Consider the following 22,595-nt stretch of genomic DNA (forward strand, 5'->3'; position numbering starts at 1 on the left):
AAAAACAAAGTATAGTAAAAATGGGGGGGGGTATGTGAATTAGTTAATGATGGATATAGGCACGTCTGATAAAGAGGGTTGAATGTTTTTGGTTTTCTCTCCCAAACTGAGCTTGGTTTTTATAAGCTGGTTGAATCCAGAGTGTGGTAGGTTTGGCAGGGCAGAAATGGAGCGTTGACAACAGAGGCGCACAAGACTTCCCCTTTCTGTCGCTGGGTGGCGCTTCCCAGGCGATGAGAGGAGGACAGGGGGAGCCTCCTGTAAGGTCCTGCAAGCTGCCCGCCGTGTCACATCACATGGAAACTGGCTTGCTGGGAGGACACCCGTCCAGTGCAGCCGATGGAGGGAGATTGAGGGACCTCGGAGCCTGATGTGAAAGGATATTCACTTGCCCTTCCTAAGCGACCCCGCAACCCCCTCCCCCAGCCCTTTTCCTAACCAACAAGAGGTGTGTGGTTACCGGGGGTCAGGAACACCAAAACAGAAGAAACTCACAAAACAAAAACACTTCAAAACCAGGATGGCAGATGCAACGCAGTGCGTTTGTGCTGCGTGAAACCTCCACGGCCACGGTGGGACGCGCGCTGCGTCGCCAGCCGCTTGATGGATTATGCTGACTGGGGCTCATCGTGTGCTTCTCCGAACCTCGGAGCTGAGTGAGTAGATGTGTGCACGAGCTGCTATCGCGGTGACTACATGGGAGGTTATGCATGCTTCCTATCGTACTCCACCAAGCATGTTTTTAACGTACGCTCACCCTTCCATGTTTGCGCGTCTCTTTGTGCTCACGTCTCTCCACGTCCATGCTGGTCACGCGTTTAAGGTGCGGACACGTGTGTTGAAGTCCCCCGCCCCCACCCCAGTCTCTCCCGTGTGCTGCATTGCACCCCACCTCCCCCAAAATGGCAAATAACACGGGTACCTCCGATGTCTCAATTCTATGAGCAGAAAATAATGGAGGTTTATGTTCGTAGCCCCATTCAACGCCTCAATGGAGCCAAATGGGGTGTATTGTGGGCAACCTGGGTTTTTTTATGTCCGGCTGACCTCAGGACATCCTTTTCCCATATGGAGATTTTGATGCGGTGGTAAAGCGGGGACGTGAGAACATGCGTCATTATGTCGCCCTTCCGGTTGCTTGTCGCTTTGTAACCTGTTGTCAGTTGCTTGCTTCTTTTTGCAATTGCAGCCAGCGACCGATGCAACAAAAAATGTACACTGAAAATGGGGATGAAAACATGAAGATTTAAGACTGGGCCAGGTAAATTTTTAACCTACAATCCCTGGATGTTATGGTAGTAGTTGGTGGTTGGAAAACGAGAAGGCTCTATAAGCAGACTCGTTAAAGTGAACGACAATAGCCAGCTCCCTTCGAAATGCTCGCTCTCTTTATTTCTTTATCTTACCTCGGTCTCTCGCTGTCTTTCTCTTGCTCTTTCCCTCTCTTTCATTCTCTCTATCTTTCTCTCTCTACGTAACTTTATCTTTCTCTACCCCTTATTCTTGCTCTTACACTTGCTATATTTATATCTGATTTTCTCTCTTTTCTGTCTTTCTTTTTTCTCTCTCTTTCTCTCTTTCTCAAACTCGCTATTTCTTTTGATGTCTCTTTCTCTCTCCGTTTATCTTGTTTTCTTTCTCTTTATTCGTCTTGTTTTCTTTCCCTCTCTTCATCACTCTTGCTCTTCTCCCTTTCTCTGTCTTTCTCTCTGTATCTCTCTCTTTCCCTTTCCCTCTCGAAGGTGCGCGTTATTGGTTAACACAAGTGGCGTCATCTCTGTTGTTTGCGTAGCAAAAACAATTTGAAGGTTTAAATCAGAGTTCACTGTTTACGCTAACAAAAAAGGCTATTAAAATGTTGTAGCATAATCACGATTCACAAAACCCTTAACCGCCAGGGTTGTTGGGCCACCACTTTCTGTGGTGTGTCTTGGGCAAGTACAGCCTGGTGGCGCCCATCCCTCCGGTCTGTTTTTTGGGTAACGGGTTGCTCCCCCACATGAAACAGGTAGTACTGATTTCTATGGTTACTCGTATCAGGAGAAACCTACAGCACCTTAACAGTCTGCTCTTGGTCATTTTTCTCTGTAAAAAGTCGTTTTTTTTCGGTGTAAGGTATCATCCCGCTCCTGAGAGATGAGCCAGACCTCAGCATTGATGAGCAATGGTATGTGACAATACCGATAGTGAGGGAAAAAAAATTATTCCCGAAATTTGGAGTATCACATTGTGCAATAAATATGCATACTTTTTAAAAGTAAATTAATTTGGTGCATAATTTCTCATTATTCTTGACAAGGAAATCCCAAGAAGCGTTTGCCATCCGAGCCAGAAGAGCCGCTTCTTGCAAAAGAACCGGAATTCCCATCACGACTGGTTGTAGAACGAGAAAAAATTTTATTATCATCATCATCACCAATATAATGTACGGGGAGCAATTGTTTATGGTGGTGGCGTAGCGGAGGAGAAGCGTCCTCTTTTCCTCTTTAGGCGTGTTCCTCACGGGGCGCACGCTTAATCGCTGTACCAAGCCAACATTTGACCTAATTCACAGTCTCACACAATAGCATCCCCCAACACTCACACGCAGCTATTTGTGTCACACAGACGCTGAATGGGGTTTTCACCGGGCCATGTCAACTCCCAGGTGCTTCAGGAAAACCTGAGCACATCGCCTGGCAACAGCTTTTCTTATTAATAATGAATGTCCGACATGTTCCTAGAAACACAAAAAAGCCTCTTGGAGTGAATTTGTGAGATAATAATGTTCTCTATGGTTTACATTCAATGTTAACGGTGCAATAGGAAAAATGCAGATTTTAAAACTGGAAATGAAGTCGGGCATGGGCTTTCCTGATTTTGGTTTTCCTATTCAACAAGGCAGGTGAATATGTCGAGCTGTGCTAAAAAACTGAAATTAGCTGCATTTTTTCAACTGTTGGCATTTGAAAACTAAGAGTCACTTCTTGGCAAGCGAGTCATAATAAGGAAGGTGCGTATTGTAAATTTTCTGTAGAATCATTCTGCAGCCGTCAACTGCACGCCAATTCCTAGTCAGTCAGTCAAACCATCACACTGCTAGTTACACCAACTCTTAGATGATATATAGATTTTTTTAAACCTCAATTATTCTTATCTATAACGATGCCCCTTCAGTTCCTTTTTAAGTCCACATTGTCGATTCAAAAATAAAAACATTATCTTTGTGTTTCTTCTCTCAAATCAGATATGCAAATTTATTTGTTTGAGTAAAGAAAAAAATTAGAGGGAACGTTTCACTAACTGCTCAAAAGAACAGTGTGTATTATTTAGCACCTCTTTGAGGTTATTAAAATATACACGTTGATTTATTGCATTAAAATGCATTTTTATAAACGACTCATACATCAAGAAATTTGCTTTTATTTCACATATTAGCCTCAAATAGAGTTGACATACTTCTCTGCCAACTTCCTGGTAGAGTACCCCAAAATCCCAAACCTCGCGAATGGCAGGTAGAAGAAAATTAGTGAAGTTTGGTCTCTTTTGGTTTCCGTAGAATTTATTACAGCGACATTTTTGTTTGGCGGGCCAGATTAAAAACCTGACGTGCTACCTGTGGCCCCTGGGCCGTAGGTTGCTCGGGCATGGTATCAAGACACACTTTGTTAACCTTCAACATAATTATTGCTTTTTTACTGATGTAGGGCAGGATACGTTTGAAAGTTCAGATACATATTAAAGAACAGTAACTGCATTAAAATAAAACAGAGAAGTTACTGTTCTTAATACTCCTGTTGTCTCCGGGTCAAGATGACCCACCAATGTGTTGTTAAAAACTCAGAATAATCCCCTTGAATGATATTTCATTTAATTTTAAACGTTATGAATTTTTTCTAGATTGTTCCCCAACAGTAGAAAAACGAAATCTTGTTTTTCTTCACCTTTCCATGTAAGCTGTACAAAAAAAGTAGAAAAATGGTCCTTAAAAAGACCACAACGTGATGGTTCTATTTAGCACACAAATCAGGAATATTTTACAGATTGTGATTGTATGGTTCACTATGTAAATTGGCCCTCAGTGGTTTGTTAAATAGTTAATTGAAGAGTAGTAGTTTTCTAAATCTGTCAATATTTCACATACAGTGAAACCTTAGTATTCGACCATAATCCGTTCCGGATTGTTGCCCAAACTCCAAATTGTTCGAGTTCCGAAACAGTTTTTCCCATGTGGATTAATATTATTTTTGTTAATACGTTCCTTCGCATTCCGAAATATCCCAAATATTAATACAATGTTTGCGTTGATAACTATAAATACCAAACATTTTGTGTAACAAAACAACGATAATTATTTACCTGTGTGAATAATAAAGAATAAACAGAAAAGGTAACTGGTTCAGTGGTAGAGGAAATGATGTGGAGAAGATGTGAAGTCGCTGGCTAATTGTCACTCCCTGTGCAACGTTGGCCTTCTTTCTCAATTCCCTATTCTTCAAACGTGCCAAAATTTTGAATTTCGCCGTGTCACGCTGCAAGGCGGGTTGAGACAAGGTTCCTATATTTGATGATCATTTCCTTCTTTTTGCTGACCGTTGTCCTTACAGGTCATCTTCTCTTTCCCATTAGCAATAACTTTTTGGGATCCATTATTTTCAGGGGAAAACAATCTGTAAAATGCACAAGTGGGTGTACATTTTTAAGATCTGCTGTCTGGCTGGCGATTTCTCTCAAAGTTGGTAGCCAAGATTGCGCTTTTCTCAATGGGTTGTGTTCGACCGTGTTTGGATGTTGTCCGGGGTGATCTGGTTTGTATGTTGTCCGGGGTGATCTGGTTTGTTAGATTTCCGATTTTTCATTCGAATACCGGCGCAAAAATCCTTCCAATTTTTGTTCGAAAACCGAATCGCTAGAATTGAGAGTCTTTCAAATAAGGAAGTGTTGTTGATTCCACATAGAAAAAGAAATAGTGACGCTGCCCTACTTACAAACGAGATAGGTTCCGGACTATTGTTCATAAGTTTAATTTGTTCGTAAGTGGCTTCAGTACTATATTTTGTATGGAATGTATGTTTAAGGTTTATATAAGTATGTTTATGGCTTGTATAAGTAGACTGTATTATTTTGAATAGGAAAAATAAACGTTTGATAAAATAATATGCTCTATAACGTTACAAAGCAGGCGGAATGATAAAGCATAGTACTGAAAAACAAAGCTACATATTGGGTCTTGACATTCTTTGGTCTGTGCAGCCCTTTGAGACTCCTTGTAATTAAGGGCTATACAAATAAACATGACTTGGCTCTAAAGATAAATAAAGTTAAGTCTAACTTTCCTTTGGAAAAGTTAGGTGACTTCCTCCTCCGTGGTAAAAAGTGGACGAAACAAAAGCGATCCAACCATTTTCTCCACTGCATCAAGCTTTCTTATTCCACTTTCATTTCAAAAGAAATGTCTTGCCTCTTCTTAAAGCTTTAAACCAACCATATTGAATGGATGCACGGGATATTGAACAATAAAAAGGTTAAAGTTTTTAGTGTGCTAGAGATAAAGTGCATTGTGTATACACACAAACCAGGAAGTAGAGGCCAGATTTCTTCTTTAGGGTGAATGCCTCTCACAGCGCCACTTGCGGAAAGATGCACAACAGCATTGTCCTCTACTCGGATAAATGTGCACACAATACAAAATTTAACTTACAGCAATGTCCGGATAATTTTCAACATCACGAAAAAAATGTTCGTATGTACCATTGTTCGTAACTCCAATGTTTGTAAGTAGGGGGAGCGTCTGTACCTCCAAAATTCATTTTCGGTGAATAATAGTGTCTTTTCATCAGTCTGAAAAATAACAAACTTTACAGAGTTTTTCAGGTTTTAGCGACAAGCAATACAATTCAAAATCTTTAGTTAAAAGACAATATTGTCATTTGTATTTATGTTTAAAAAATCCCACCATGCATGCAGTTGTCCATCTAAACCCGATTATAAAAAACCCTAAACATATTGGTTTATGCAAATTCCCCAGTGATCCGCGATAGGCTGGCTATGGGTGTGTGAGTGTTTGTGTGAATTGGTTAAGTGTGAAGTACATTGTGAAGCACTTTGGAGGTCTTCAGTGACTGATTCAAAGCGCTATACAAATGCAGTCCATTTACCATTTACCGAAAAAGGCATTATGGCTAAACAAAAACTGTATAGTAACATATCACTCACAACTCAACCATGATTATTTCAAAACATTAAAGGAATAGTGTTTATTATTTAGTACCTCCTAGTATGGAAAAAATCCACTCAATAAAGAAAATAACAATTTTGATTTATATAATATGCATGAACTATCATGTAAGATAATATTTTTTTAAATACCCGTAGGTTGAGAACTGAGCATTTATTTTGTTTTAGATAAGCCTCACCTATAGGGAGCTGACATAATTGTCCGCCGTCTTGCTGCTACGGGTAACCCAAAACCGCAAAAGGGCTGGGAATGTGAATTAGAAGTAAAATGGTGCTTTATGGTCACTTTAAGGCTTGGTAGTTTGTTGTCTTCCTTGTGCTTTTAAAGAACCAGTTTTTGGTGGCACGATGCCAGGGGCTACTGCCATTTTTGAAGCTAAGAGCTTCCTGATTAGCACCAAGGGCTGCCATTTTGATATACAATTAAAAAAATATATGATTAAAATGTGGTTACTTTGTTATTACCAGGTTATATATATTATAAGTTAAGTCAACTACTAAACCACCCGTCAGCTAGAAATCCAATTTACTAGAAAATCGTAATAACCCATCACTGATGAGCTATTTTCAGAACCTGTTCGCAGCTACTCAGGTGTCGTTAGGGGGCTAACCTAGTGCCAGCAGGCACGACATTGGAGACCCCTGTACTACAACATACGACAACCTAGTGGTCAAATAATACAGATTGTTCCTTTAGAAATTCTATTGGGTGCATTTCAATGTATTATTTCTATTTCGCAAGTTTGACTTATTGTGTTTTTTGTTTATATCCCCAAGATGAAAAGTGTTTGTCAATGCTTTCTGAGCAACATGTTGGCGTCTGGTGTGTTCTCTTCCACCAGAGGGCGCATAATGGGTGTGGAATTGGGACATGTGTGTACAATCACCACACACCTGTCCCTAATTACGCCAAGCCTTCTTCATGATATTTTGGATGGATCCCCTGGTTGAGTCACTCATCCACTTTCAACCATCAACACTATCACCTTTTTGCAGTTTCATCCTGGTTTCAGGGGTTTGTTTTTCGGTTTCAGAGCATTTTATCCTTGTTTATGACCCTTTGTTTGGTACTATATTTAGGATTTTGTGGTCAAATGTCATGTTTTTTTGATCACCTTGCCTTGGTTAGTGCTTCCCTGCATTTGAGTTGACTGCAAACTCAGAACACAACTGTTATTAAATCCAACTGCATTTTGCACCTTTTGTCGACAGAGCAGCGACGAAGCGCGGCCCTCGCCCGTGTCTAGCCCGTGTCTCAATGGTGCGCATGAGCGTGAGGGCAAGCGTGAGAGTGTGAGAGCGTGTGAGAGACAGTGAGCGCCCCCACATGGCCTCCATGCAGGACGGGCTGAACTTCACGGCTCCTTCCTACGGCAAGGTCCTGCTGCTGGGCGCCATCGCCGCCGCTTCAGCCTTCGTCGTCACCATTCTCATCGTGGTGCTCTGTGTGGGCTGCCAGAGGTAACCTATGATTTCACGGGGCGCTCTTATCAAAAACGGGAACCGCCACATTTTAGGACTTGAAGAGGGAGTATGCAGCCAGTGGTTGTTGGTCAACAGCAAGAACGAGAGAAATTATCCGGAAAACTTGCTCATTGCAATATTTACTTCATTAAACCGAATACACGGTGCATGTGAATCTATTCCTCTTATCCAATACCTTTAGCTCATACTCTATTGTTTCTGCTATTTTTTTTATTTTTTGTTGGTGTCGCAAAGCATTTCGGTCTTAAAGTACAGAAATTCGGTGAAACCTTTTAAGGCTGACTAACCGTCTCAAGAAGCCACACATACCGTAAATTCCAAACTGCAGAGCCTAGCTGATTAAAAGCCACATGCTCAAATTTAAGAACAAAACGAAATATTGTATTTGTACAAGCTGCATCGGATTTAAATGTGCATGACCTAATTCACCTCCATTACTGACATTTTAAGCCTGGCGTTAACCGCGTGATGCCTTTGACTGCAGAGCGCCAACAGCGGCGTGGCCCTGCACACTCGACGCTGTTTTTCTGTTCTGCTTCGAGTTGTTTACGTCACGTTTTTTAATCATGTGACCATTCAAGATGGTGATAAAAAGGCAAGCACCTATTTACTACTGCGCGAATGAGTCCAGCGTCACGTAAAATGTGAAGCCTCTATTCCCAGACAACAGCGCCAGGGTGACCATACTGTGAACAGTGCCAGATTATAACACAGACTTGGAAGTTGTCTTTTCGTACTGTCGATCGTGGTTGGCGCAGTACCAGACTAAATTGCATTCGCTTGTTCTCGTTCCTTGAGGATTAAAGGAAACCTAAGTGACCTGACAGTAATAGTATGGAAGGATGAGTGTAGCATTTTAGACGGATGACTTCCACTGCTGTGCAAATGAGATGCATAAATTGAGGACTTGATTTGGAGGTGAAAAAAATGAAATAACATGATGTTGGAAATATTCAATAAAGTACTGTCAAACCTTTGTTCCTGTTATGTATTATATGAATAATAATGTCAAAAACATAGACTTTTTCTCTTGAAAGGCATCATAAATGTTTTCAGACGTCACCATAGTGTAGTGATCCCAAGAGCCAAGAAGAGATCCGCAGGTTCGAGAGCCTTCTCCATTCGGGCCCCGGTGCTGTGGAATGCTCTTCCCCCTGAGATTCGATCTGCAACCTTAGTAGAAATGTTTCAATCTTAACTTAAAACACACTTCTATTCTATAGCATACGAATAACCTATATTTTATGTTCACAATATCTGTGTATTATTTGCCCTCATGTAGGTTTTAGATCAGGGGATGGTGTCATAATAGTCTGTGGTTTGCAATAATCTGTGGTCTGTGCAGCCCTCTAGACTCATTGTGATTAAGGGCTATACAAATAAACTTGACTTGGCTTGAATTTGTATTTAGTACTTGAATTTAGAGCGCATGCATTGTGAAAAAGAGCAGCTCACTATTTTCCTTGGTGCCACCACGAAACAAAAAAGAACGAGTCCCACCGTTATTAAAGTCGCTGTGTTTAAAATATAGCAAAAAAAGAGCGACATGGAGTCTGGAATTTCGTTTCAAAGCAACTTTTTATTTATATTTTCTGGCACTATGGCCAAACCTGGTCACATTGAAACTAATGCAAATCATACAAGGACATACAGTGGCCCATCTACATACGAAATTAATTTGTTCCCCGAAATAGCTATGGAACACATCTTCCTTACAACTAAAAACCACATTCAAACAGTAATATATAAGTACGGTAATGAGATAAGTAAGATGTTATTAATGAAATAGAATGTGAGTTTTATGAGGCTGACCGTGACGGTAGGAGTGAGGAGCACGAGATAGCACAATATAAAAAAAAAAAAAAACGCAAGCCTGCGGGATCAGGTTTGTATGGCGGGAAACGCAAAAGCTCACTTGGACGAGCTAATGCTGGAGCTAAGGGGTCTTGAGCACTTGGCCCTCTGGTGGTAGCATATGGAAATTTTCAGAAATTGGATTTCTCTCGTACGCTGGGCAACATTTTTGCCCGAAAGACATCTCATATATTAAATTTTAAGTAACTATAGTTGCTCGTATTGTAAAGAGGAGTTATAAAGTACCTGAACTAGGTGACATTATAGTAATGTATCTGAGCAAGTAGGGGATGTTATATATTTTTCCATCTGGTTGTCAATATCCACGTTATGGATAATGTTTTGGTATAGAGTGGTACCTCTACTTACAAACAACGACAAAAGTTACAGGTTAAAAAGTACCCTAAATGGAAAATATTGCCTGTAGTTACAAAGACGTTTCAGAATACAAAGTGAAAAATGCAGTACAGTACGCGCTGCCATTTGCTGCTCCTAGAGTTCTACCTGCAAACTGGTGTGTATGCGTGAATCTTGACATGCTTTTAGTGTCCCTTCCTGGGCATGCTCTTAATGTCCCCTTCCTGCTCTGTAAACAGTCAACTGCGTGGTACCTCTACGAAGAGCTATCTTTTACATTGGACCCCACAAAGACATGCAGAAAAATGGACAAGGAAAAATAAGAGGAAGATACTTTTTCAGCCTTTAAAAAAAAAACAAGAGATAATAGAAAGGTAGAAAAGCACACACTCCTGTGCAGGAGGAGTTCAGAGACAAGGAGGAGGATGCAGACATCATTCCATCAGCCCAAATGAAAGAACTTTTGGCAAAATTCTATGAAGTCTCAATTTGTGGAAAGGAATCACCCAGAAAGTGTTGACAGGTCGGGCTATCACTCATTATGATGTCATCTGCCTTGTGTATTTCTGACGGATGGTCAAACGGTGGAAACAGCAGATGTCATTAAATCCATTTTTTAAGAAACTCCATGCAAAAAAAAAACACTGCCAGTAAACAGAGGACCAGTAAAGGTCAATTCATATTTTTACTATTTCTTTTATTCTTTTTACATTGTGTGCCTCCTGTTTTGTTTATTGCACAGTAATCTAATTTTAATATGTATTTGTTTCATGTTCTGATGCTCTTTTATGATTTATTTAAAAAATATACTTTTGTTGGAACGGATTAGCCTACTTACATTCAAAAGGTGTCTCAACTTACAAATGTTTCAGGTTACAAAACTACTCCCTGAACGAATTAAATTTGTAAGTCAAGGTACCACTGTATTTACAACTAAAAAAAGGCAGCAGTGAGGATATTTAACTCCCGCAGCATTGTCTGCCTTGTCAGATGTCTTTATCACTGCTGTCGACACCAGGCAAAAGACTATTTTAATTTACCCAAGATGAAAGCCAACACTGCTAAGATAGCAAATTGAATTTCCACTTTGGGAGTACAGTAGAACTAAAAAGCCATAAAAGAGGCCAATCTCAGCTCTAGGACAATTTCATTTGAATTAATTTCTAATTTACCTCATAAAACACAATCTTTTCTGGTCTCATAATGACTCCCTCCCAGAGCTTTGTATAGGTTATACCAGTGGTTGTGAGACGTCTTTCAAAACACATGCACAAAAAACTATGACAAACTACAACTTTAATTCTGACCTGATTTATGTAATGTTTTATGGAACCCCTCCTCCTTAGGTATGTTGGAATAACATCACTTGGTCAAGTCAAGTCATTTTTATTTGTATAGCCCTTAATCACAAAGAGTCTCAAAGGGCTTCACAGGTTATTACACATAAGCAGTTTGGGTTATTCATATGCTATAGAGTAGAAGTGAGTTTTAAGCTTAGATTTAAACATTTCCACTGAGGTTGCAGATCGGATCTCAGGGGGAAGAGCATTCCACAACACCGGTGCCCGGATGGAGAACGCTCTCGAACCTGCGGAACACTTCTTGGCTCTTGGGATCACCAGAAAACCGGCGCTCTCAGAACGAAGGCTTCGGGCCGGAACATAGGGGGAAATCAGATCTGAAAGATATGAGGGGGAAAGTCCATGTAGGATTTTGTATAATAATAAGAGAACCTTGAAATCACATCTTAGGCTAACAGGGAGCCAATGCAGGTTAGCCAAAATTGGGGTGATGTGATCAGACTTTTTTGTCCTGGTTAAAAGCCTCGCTGCGGCATTTTGTACCAGCTGAAGACTCTTGAGTTTGGTCATCGGAAGACCGGAGAGTAGTGCATTGCAGTAATCGAGACGGGAGGTAACAAACGCGTGAATTATTATCTCCGCATCCGACTGAGACAGTATAGGACGAATTTTAGCAATGTTACGAAGATGGAAGAAAGCGGTTATAGTAATTTTCTTCACATGTGTTTTAAAGGACAGATCGGGGACAAATGTGACACCTAAATTTTTAAGTGAGTCACTCTGTGTGATGTGACATTTGTCAATGTTCACAGCAGTTTTAGAGAATAAGTCACGGCATTTAGATGGACCAATAACTAACATTTCAGTCTTTTCAGAGTTAAGACGCAAGAAATTGAGTGACATCCACTCTTTTATCTCAGTAAGGCAGGCCTCCAAATTTACTGTTTACCTGACTTGTTTACCTGACTGCCCATTTTGCACATCTGGTTAGCTGCTCCTCTTGCACTATTTGCGCTACTGTAAAATACTATACATAGCCATAATTATTTAGTATATTATTAGTACTCAATACTCCAACTCAATACAACATTTTATTTATATCTGTACATTCAAGGAAACTGTGCGGGTCAGATGTATCGACATTTCGTTCTGTATACACGTGTACTAGAATGAATAAAGTAGATCTGAATCTGAAATTTGCACAGTTTAGTGTGGCAGATTCCTCCATCGGGAGGTATAGTTGAGTGTCATCTGTGTAGCAATGGAAACTGATATTATACTTGCGAATAATATCACCTAATGGAAGCATGTAAATGCTGAAAAGAAGGGGGCAAAGCACTGAAGCCTGCTGACACCACAGGTAACACTAAAGGGCTCAGATGTCATTTCGCCATATTTAACACAGTGCGTCCTATCTGAGAGGTAGGATCTGAACCATAAGAGGACGTTTCCTGAGAGACCAATCCATTTTTCCAACCGTTCTAGTAAGATATTATGGTCCACTGTGTCAAAAGCAGCACTAAGGTCCAGCAGCAGCAAAAGTGATGAAGCGCCAGAGTCCATTGCCCATAGGAAATCATTGGTTACCTTAATCAGAGCTGTCTCAGTAGAGTGGTGAGCCCTGAATCCTGATTGCATTGATTCAAAAAGATTGTTCTCGGATATAAAATCATTCAGCTGCTGTGCCACTACTTTTTCAAGTACTTTTGAAAGAAACGGTAGGTTTGACACAGATCTATAATTACATAAGCTTTCTGGATCCAGGTTGGGTCGTTTCAGTGTGGGTTTAATAACGGCGGACTTAAAAGCCGCTGGAACTACACCTGAGGAGAGTGATGTGTTTATAATATTTAGAACTGAAGGTGCAAAGACGCCAAAAAGACCTTTAATAAGTGAACATGGAAGCGGGTCGAACTGGCAAGTCGTCGGTTTGGCCGTATTCACCATCTGTTTAAGATTATCGTGTGACAGTTCACTAAAACGGGACAAATTCCCTGGACAGCCACCATGTCTTGCATCTATAGATTTCAGCGCTTTAGTATGTGTTGTATTAATACTGTCTTTAGCAATTTCTTCCTGTATGCATTGAATCTTCTTAGTAAAGAAGACCATTAAGTCATGGGCTGAATGGGTGGAACTATCTGGGATAGTCTGTTGCCTTGTAAGTGATGCTACAGTGTCGAAAAGGACTTTGGAATTGTTCTTTTGTGACTCAATCACCTTCGAAAGGTAGGCTGATTTTGCAGAGGCAAGGGCCGCATTATACTTCAACAGACTGTCACACCAGGTTTGGTGGAAAACCTCAAGCTTGGTAGCGCGCCATTTTCTTTCAGATTTCCTGCATTCTTGTTTAAGGGATCTAGTTTCATCATTAAACCAAGGCGTGCGTCTTTTAGGTCGTGATTTAAGCCGTATGGGCGCTACTGAATCCAGGACACTAGCCAGGGTAGCATTAAACTCATTCATGAGTGAGTCAATAGAGCCTTTGTATGAAGGAAAGGACGCAACTGCTCCTGGAAGACGATCGTAGAGCTCAGAAAGTGTGCCAGTGCTTATATTGCGTCCACTAAACCCTTCAGCTTTTTTAGTACTACATTTAGCTAGTACCTCAAATGTAACTAAATAATGATCTGAGATAACTGTAGTACACTGTAACACTGTCATGTTTGAGGTTGAATCTCCTCGAGTCAGAACCAAATCTAGCGTGTTTCCATCTTTATGAGTTGGCAAATCAACGAGTTGGTTTAAACCAAATGTATCAATTAGAGACTGAAACGCAACAGTGAGTGAATTGAGTGTGGAGTTCATATGAATGTTAAAAGTCCCTCATAATTATAATTTTGTCTGCATACGTTACTAGTTCAGCAAATTCGTCCAAGAAAGCTGTGTATGGCCCTGGTGCGCGATAGTTACTACATAAATTGACAATAGAGAGGACCGCATAACAAGAGCCTCGAACGCCTTGTAATTATTAGAGGTACGAGAAGTAAATTTGAGCATTTTTTTAAAAATTAGCGCAACACCGCCACCCTTCTTCAACGTGCGTGCTACATGGCTACTCATGTAGTCTTGAGGAGATGCGTGATTTAGCGGTAAAAACTCGTCCGGGCGTAACCAAGTTTCACAGAGACCGATACAGTTAAGTTTATAATCGCGCATAATATTATCAACAAGTAAAGCTTTAGGAGCGAGCGATCTAACATTTTAAAGACCAAATTTTAGCTTTGCTGAATCATTTAACTTAGCTGTAGTCTTTGTCGAGATCGTCACAAGATGTCGCCGTTTGGGTGCGTTGGGCTTCAGGCGTCGGTTGACCGGCAAGATCGATGAAGAAATAATGGTTGGATTAGACACATCTTCATGTCCTTCTTGCTCCTTCGACTTCACACGCTTCCCTGCACGACAACCCCGCTTCTGCTTTCTGTCTTTGCGCCGTCTTCATCTTTTCTTAGGTAGAGTGGGTAGCCACGGAGAACCCGAGTCCCTCATGGGTTGTATAAAAAGTGCCCGAAAAGTCGAAATTTAGACGCCCACCCAATTGAATAAGTTCCTCTCGACTATAAGTTATTGGCCACACATGTGTCCATAAAAGAAAGCAGGAGAACGATATTAAGTAGCAGGATAGCCGGATAGCAACTAGCCGCAACATCAGCCATCCTTTTTGCTACCCTTTTGCTGCAAATTGAGGAAAGACTCAATAAATCGGTGACTCGTATATTTGTAAATTCATTTAATCTGACTCTTTTGTTTTTAACCACAGGAAGGGAAAGACACACAATGTCCCTAGCGAAGGTGGGAAACATCGCCTCATAGACATGGTAAGCATCCAACTTTGTTCGAGCAACTCCAGCTACCTTTTCGGCGAGACATGACGCCACTATTAGCCCCAGCACCATAGTTTGTACAACATTTGAATTGAGGGGAAGTAAAGATATTGAATCATGTATCTTGCCCGACTTCACCGACCAGACATTGGATAAAACGATTGGCACTCGACAAAACAGGTAAAACAAGATAACTGTGGATATAAAAAATTTTCTTTTTCAGAAACGGAACAGAATTTTCATCGCAAGTATGGTAAACCAAATTGGAGGACAGTTTGCTACATATTCTACTTTATATTACCCTGCTGGATGACAGTATTTTGTTAACACATCAAAATAATATTTCTTCACCATTGCGTGGAAAATCCAAAAGCGCAAGTCCAAGCAATTTTTTTGTTATACTTTTCTGTTCGAGTCAGCAATCGTCAACCACTTTCTTCCACCTGGAAATAGCCCTCCTAATGTTTATAAACGTTTGGAATGGCTCCATTCCCTCCTGAAACATATCAGTCACATCTTTCATCGTAATTCATCTTTAACAGTCCTGCGCGTGTATGTGTGTGTCATCAGGGTATACTCAGGCAGTCAAAGCTGCGGTCGATCAGTAAATCAGACACGGAGATGAACAAGATGAACTGCAATGGCAAAAGTAAGTATCTCTTTCACACACGGACCTTTTATTGGAAGGTTCGAGTGTATTTGCTTTGGCACCGTGCAGTTGGTTGGTGAGCAACTTTTTTCCAAGACAATTTTCTCTCTGCGGAGCACAGTTGAGTTTTCTGAGGGGAAAAAAAACAACAACGCTAGAACTGTCAGCAAAGCAGTTTTTTGTTTTGCTCGTTTTCAATAGGTAACACCTAGACCAGAGGTAAAGACGTGAACATCTGATTGGAAAACATTAAGGAGTCTCCTAATTGAGACCTAATTTTGTTGTACATATTTTAGCAAAGCTAGTCTTTGTGTGTCCATGAGAGGTTTGTTTAACCCTTCAAAAACTCTGAATTATTCATTATGGGCCAGTTAAATTGACATCAAACTGTTTAATTGGTCCAATGGTTAGCATGCCATGCTAATGTCCATGCCACCTTGACACGCCAGAGAAAGTTTTCAGATTTTTGCTTTTGGAGGTTTAGTGGTGCATATGAATAATCTGAGGTGCGACAAGTTGAGAATCCATTATTTACCAAGCGCTACTTGCAAATACATAGTGTCAAGTTGGGTAATGCAATCCCACTCTGGAATTAACTTTTTCTTGTTAAGTCCACATGCTATCTTGTAACGTCATTACTCACAAAATCAAGCGATCTTCGATCCAAGAAAGGTTTTTTAAGGAGTAATCAGATTACATATCGGTTAATGTTTATAGCGTCATCGATATGACACAGGGGACGTGCTATTAAGGCTTTAATTTCCTTCTCCGGAGGGTGAAAACTGCAACTACACAATCCAGTGCATTGAGAACATGTGTGAATACATTTGCGAAAGTAAAGTGCACACAATTTACATCTCTGTGGACTAACACGCAATATAATTGTTTAGGCATGAAATAAACACTTTTGGAAACCTACGGCATTGTCTTGTTAATCTTTCAACGTGGATGGAGATGGATTGGACATGCAACAGTCAAGTCAGCCATAGTGTGAGTCTTTAGGTCGCTACGAGAGCCCCAGGACTGGAAGTGACGCTGGAGGCCCGGGCATAATATTATTCTGCTATGACTCAAAGGTAGCTCTTCATCTTGTGCCTTTGCTTGTGGGTTGCTCACACATAAGTTAACGGGTTATGACAAATAAAGCATGAAGAGCTAGCAAAGGCAGAGGGAGTGTACAGTAAGTCGTAATTTCTACTAAACTAAAATAAAATAAACATAAATCATTTATGTTTAATACTTCTGAATAAACTTACAGCCGTTTTTAGCCTTGTAACTGTATTTTAAAGACATACAATTATGTATCAAAGAAAAATAATTACCTTATGAGCAACGCACTCCCAGCCTAGTCTCATAGGCCACCATAACTAAACCTTGCAAGCGGGCAACACAATCTTTACTGATTGGCTAATAAGATTGAATTGAATTGTCTTTATTGTCATTGTAATCAACGTTATGACACATTGTATGCAACAAAATTAGACATGGCACTCCAGGGTAAAAATGTAATGAAGACTTTAAGGAGAAAAATAAGATAAAAGACTGTCAGGATGAATAAGCAAAAATAATTAAAATGTAGTTCTTAGAGACTGGTATATGTCATAATAATATTGCAATTAAAGAATAGTGAATTTTGACAGTAGCACAATGAAAATTTGTGAAATAACATTTACCAGCAACAACAAAAATTCCCAAATAAGTCGCAAGGTATAAAATTTCTCGCTTGTTTTGGGTGTCATAAGGGCCCTGGTTAAAAAAAACTTTTTTTTTAAAAAAGTAAGCGTAAGAATGCTACCTCCATGGATTTGTAGTGCCAGATTGCAGCTAAAGAAATGGGAAATAATGGTTGAGAAAGAATAATAAAAATAAAAATCCCAAGATCAGTCTTAGCCAGCGGTTCTGCGGCTTAACAGGTAGATAAGCTCATTGACCAGAAGCCGGGATTTGTAGCAGCACCTGTGGCTATGGCCAATCTGCACCAGGGTTTGGACTTTCCGGGCAAGGATCCTCCACTAGTTCTCGAGTCCAGCGGCGAAAGCATCCCAAAGCGGGGATCTTTCGGCCGGTCTAACTGTGACCCTTGCTCTCAAGGCAGGCAGATTCCTCAGATTCCCTCGGGTGCTGGAGAGGAGGGAGAGCACACTTACTCTGAAGTGGGCCGAAGTTCCTGCACCACGCGAACTGACGACGCGCTCTATGCCATGGTAGGCAGGGCCGGGCAGACGGACACACCGGCCCCTCCGGCCGTTCCCGCCAACACCCCGGCGCCGCCCGACCTGGATGGCGACACCGAAGACGGTCTTCCAGAAGCCGAGGCAGCGGCATCTCGGCCCCCGGAGACGGCCGAGTACGCCTGCGTCAGGAAGCTGAGGAAGGCGGACAAGGCGCCCCAGAAAAGAGACAGCGGGACGGACACGGGAGATCCGCCGGCGCGGCACCCGCCGCCTTCTCACCCTGCACCTCCGCCACCACATCCTCACAGCACAAAGTTGCCCCGCAGGAACGTTGATGCCTTTAACGTGCCCTCATTCCCCAAGGTGGGTGTCCCTGCCGCGTCTCACCCTAAATCTAATATAGGGGGGTTAAACTCAATTAGTCCGGGGCCAAGTGGTAGCATAAGCATTCTGATGAGGGCCAGACTAGTAAACTAATGGTACTAAACGTGTAAGTTGGAGTGCTTGGGCTTTTTTTTTGGAGGCTCCAATTAAATTATAATTCAGGGATGTGAGATTTGCTTGTAAAACAATTGTTATGGTATTTTTTTCCCCTCAATATGTTTTCCTACACTTAAGATTTTTTTTTTTTTTGGGGGGGGTGGGGGGTGGGGTTGCAATAGCAGTTTCCCCCAAAATCTCTCATGTTAATTTTGCCTGCAAAGCGATATTATCTGGGGTAGGTGTGAACACTCACCAAAAAAATTTACTTTGCATAAAATTCACCCCTCTGGACTGGCGAGAAGAATACCCAAATCCTGAGAAACGCATCGAAATACACCAGGTTTATCATACCTCAAAAATCATGATTTATAATGGATGTCCAAAAATTTTACATAGCATATTTTGTGTATAGTATGTGGTTAGCTATTATATAATAACTTATAAATCAGAGCTCAATGCCACTTTGAACATTTACATTGAATTTTTGGGAGTCGATGACTTTTAAATGGGTTTCCTCGGTATGCGCTGATTCATTAATAGTAGTCAGCAAATACAGCTTTGGAAGACACCCAATGAACATGTTTAAAACTGCAAATCATTGTTTTTTGCTCATTTTCTTTCTTGTGCTTCTCGCAGCATTCTCTCATCGGCCACGTGAAATGATGTGTTGGGCCACATTTGGCCCACGGGCCAGCGCTCTGGGCTTTTGTGTGAGACTGAAAGGGAGCAGGGCGGGGTTGTGGCCAAGTGAGAAGCTGTCAGTCTGACATAACTATTTTGCTAAATAGACAGTGGCATGGATCAACTACTTTCTTCTACTAAGATTTTGAATACATGCAACATGAACTCAAAATGCAAACTAATAATGTAGCTCAACGAGGGAGTCAACTTTAGCTTTGTTTTTGAAGTCGGGCCGATTTTAAAAACTGGTGGACATATCTATCTTTACATAAGGGAAAACAAATCATTAGAACATGTCAAACTTAACTTGAAGGTTAAAAAATAATAGGAAGAACATGAATCTAACTTTAATAATTCATATTCAACAAGGTATCTAAATAATATTGGACAACTCAGGACAGCTTTCAGTTTTTCAGGCGTGCCATTCTTGTCTTCAGGAAGTGTGGTTAATGTCTGTTTGCCCAACAAAAATTCCCTCACTGAAAAACTGAAGGCTGTCCAGAGTTGACATACAGTATACTAAGGTGCAAAACTAATTTGAGCTTTGGGGCCAAATGATAGAAAATAGTTCTCAGACATGTAAATTAATGGCATAAAGTGTGCCCAAGCTATAGGGCTGGGGGTCTTTTCGGAGGCTCACAATTAAATTATGATTCAGGGATGTCTGTGACTTTTATTTTAAGTCGAATAACAACAAGCCGGGTTTTCTCAATATTTCTGATGGATTAATGATAGTCAGCAAATAGAACTACAGTGGTTGCTTTGTGAGTGGTACCTGGCTTTGATGACATTCAGTGGACATATTTAAAACTGCAGGTCATTGGAGCTTATTTTTGTCTCACGGGACACATAAAATGGGGGGGACGGCCACATTTGGCCTGCCATCCATGAGTTTGACAATATTATTAGTGCTGCAACTAACGATTATTACCATAATCCATGAATTGGCCGATTATTTTTTCAATTGATCAAATAATCAGATTTTTTAAAGACATGATTTATTTCCTTTTATTCAAACATTGAAGTTTTGGACGGATATAATAATAGTGCACAAAACAACATACTATTATATATAAGACAATAAAAAAAACAATCTTGGCGCCCCCTGCCGGAACTAAAGTGCCACTACAATTCCCAGCTTCATAACGGAATTGTGTGCACATTTTTTTTCAAATTCATTTACGTACCTGATGGCTCAAAAGTTACTTGATACATTGAATCAATGATCTCATTTGTCACCACCGCTTTTAAAAACGATTTTATCAGATAATTCTTGCAGCCCTTAATGTGATATGACTTACAATATCATATAACGTCAGTAAAATAATTGTTTTTGAGTTATAAAATCTAAATAAGAAAGAGTGATTTTGATATATTTCCCGCATGTGAGGATTGAGCAATTAAAAACACTGTGAATTTGAGTTTTCCGGTCATTTTAAGCGTATTTTAAAAGCTTTAATGGGATCGCACTGCTTTAGAACAGCTACCGAAAGGTTTACCAGTGATAAATGGGAAATCCGTGCGTGCATATGGTCTATTAGTGATAAAACTTGTGGCCATAATATCCATCTAACGTGCACCTGAAATAGAAATTTTAGCTTAAAACATTTGTATTGATAAAACAGCCCAAATTGTTAATTCGCGGGTGTTGGATGGAGACATCAGTAAAACACGACTACCTCTAGCAGTAGTGGAAGACGTTTTCTGGGCGCGTGAGTTCACAGAGTTGAATTTTGTGCGATGTGCTGTCAGCTTGACGCGTCTGCCGACTGAATGTCTCAGCGCACATTTTATGGCAGATGATGCAAGATGCTGAAAGACAAAGACAAGCCGCCAAAGTCACGCCAAAATGACTTTTACGCCACCTCAGGGCCACAAATCCTCCTTTTGTGCTCATGTGCTATGTCATTTAGTCGCAAGTATACATTTTTTGGTCAGAGGTGGGCAAACTACAGCCTGAGGGCCACATTTGGCCCACAAGGCCTTTATACAGCCTGCTAAAAGAGAATGTTTAAAATATGATGATGAGATGAATGAAAAACGTGCTTCTAGTGAATCTGAGCGTTTTAAAACCATTAAGTTTAGTTTACATTATTTGAAAACTGGATGTCACTGTAATCTGACATTTATCTGAAAACAAGTGCTACAAACCACGAGAAGAAATACGAAGACTCAAAGTGACCATAAAAGCCCTATTTTTTCCTATTCTTTTGCTCAGTCTTTTGCCAGGTTTTGGCTCTTTGGGTACCCTTTAGGTGAGGTTCAAGTTATGTTAAATGAATACAAATTTCTTGACGTACCAGTACTTAAAAAATACATGTTTACGTGATAATTCATGTAGTTTTCCAAATTATTTTTAATAGTATTTTTTTAATAAATTCTATTTTTTTACCACTATGAGGCACTGAATAATACACACTGTCCCTGTAAATGCATCCTTAGCTGATTATGGATTAATTAATTACTGATCAATTTCACCATCCCCTGATCTTAAACCAACATGCAGGCAAGGAAAGACTCAAAACCTTAACATGAAGAAAATAAGAACTTGAAAAGGGGCCTCACAAGTGGTAATCCCCCTTCCAGGATAACCGGGGTGCAATAGATTTAGCATTTGGTACCAGTACACAAAACATATTGAACATCAATAAAAGAAAACAATAGGTAATATGTTGAAATTTGTCCAGAAAGTTTGTATTTGTATCCAAAAAAAGGATTATATCCTCGCTACTATTCCAAATAGACTTCTCCTATTCTTTTTTTTTTTTTTCTGGAACGGAATGTGCAAAAAGATCTCCCTCCCAAAAAGCCAAAAAAGAGAAATACGTAAGTCTTTTTGAACTACCTGTGTCGACTTGAGAAAATATATTTGGATAGGCCTACATTATCTTTTTCTTTCACCTAATGCCATGTATCGTATTTGAGACTCAAAATGTTTGCCCACCCCTGCCTCAGGTCATCAATCCTACTTTGTCTGTCCATCGCACATTTGTCAAGTATAAACAGTTTGGGGATGAAAACCATGTTTTGTGCCCACCCTTGACATGTTGTTCTACTGACAGGAAGTGATGTTCATGGGCAATGGCGAGCAGTACATCTGGAAGCCTCCAGAGGACCAAGACCTCCTCATGCTCCACAATAAAGCCTTGGCCCCGCTGGCCCCGCACACCATGGACAACGTACAACCTTCTGCTGCTGTGGTGAGTGAGCGAGTAAGCAAGTGAGAGCGAGTATTGTCCATTTCTGGGTACTGTCAGAGATTCTCTTTTTTGCTAAACGCATGGTGTATTTTGCAAATACAAATACAAATACGACAATTCAGCACACTCCTTCCATAAATTTTGTGCTTACGTTTGCCCCATTGATTTCCTATTTGTCTGTTGTTCCTGTATAAGCCACGAACCCTTCCCACGTTCTGGCTACCGTTTGGTACTGTTGACACACAACCAAATATGCGAAGTGCATACATAAGCTGATTTTGAGTATTTTATTTTATAGTTATAAATTCGCCTTTGGTGCGAGTATATAGGGTAGGGAGAACATCTCCATCAGGAGAAATTCAGCAGCCTCG

The 22,595-nt window shown here is 40.5% G+C and overlaps 1 protein-coding gene across 4 annotated transcripts in view; it reads left to right on the forward strand.

Moving 5' to 3' along the window:
• Positions 1-225: 225 nt before the first annotated feature.
• LOC148370081 (uncharacterized) overlaps positions 226-22,595 on the forward strand; it is a 28,899-nt gene continuing 6,529 nt past the window's right edge. Inside the window, exons 1-7 of one of the 4 annotated variants that reach the window (XM_088332412.1) lie at positions 226-656; positions 1,190-1,261; positions 7,429-7,677; positions 14,974-15,031; positions 15,608-15,686; positions 17,778-18,223; positions 22,087-22,224. In XM_088332412.1, the coding sequence (XP_088188538.1) occupies positions 7,544-7,677; positions 14,974-15,031; positions 15,608-15,686; positions 17,778-18,223; positions 22,087-22,224 (855 nt within the window). In that variant the 5' untranslated portion in view covers positions 226-656; positions 1,190-1,261; positions 7,429-7,543. Of the gene's footprint in view, positions 657-1,189; positions 1,262-7,138; positions 7,341-7,428; positions 7,678-14,973; positions 15,032-15,607; positions 15,687-17,777; positions 18,224-22,086; positions 22,225-22,595 lie in introns of those variants that run through there. The other 3 variants (XM_088332411.1, XM_088332410.1, XM_088332413.1) reach the window with 3 other exon arrangements.

This window comes from Urocampus carinirostris, chromosome 3 (assembly GCF_059441175.1).
Source record: "Urocampus carinirostris isolate Australia breed hairy pipefish chromosome 3, RoL_Ucar_1.0, whole genome shotgun sequence".
Lineage (NCBI taxonomy): Eukaryota > Metazoa > Chordata > Actinopteri > Syngnathiformes > Syngnathidae > Urocampus > Urocampus carinirostris.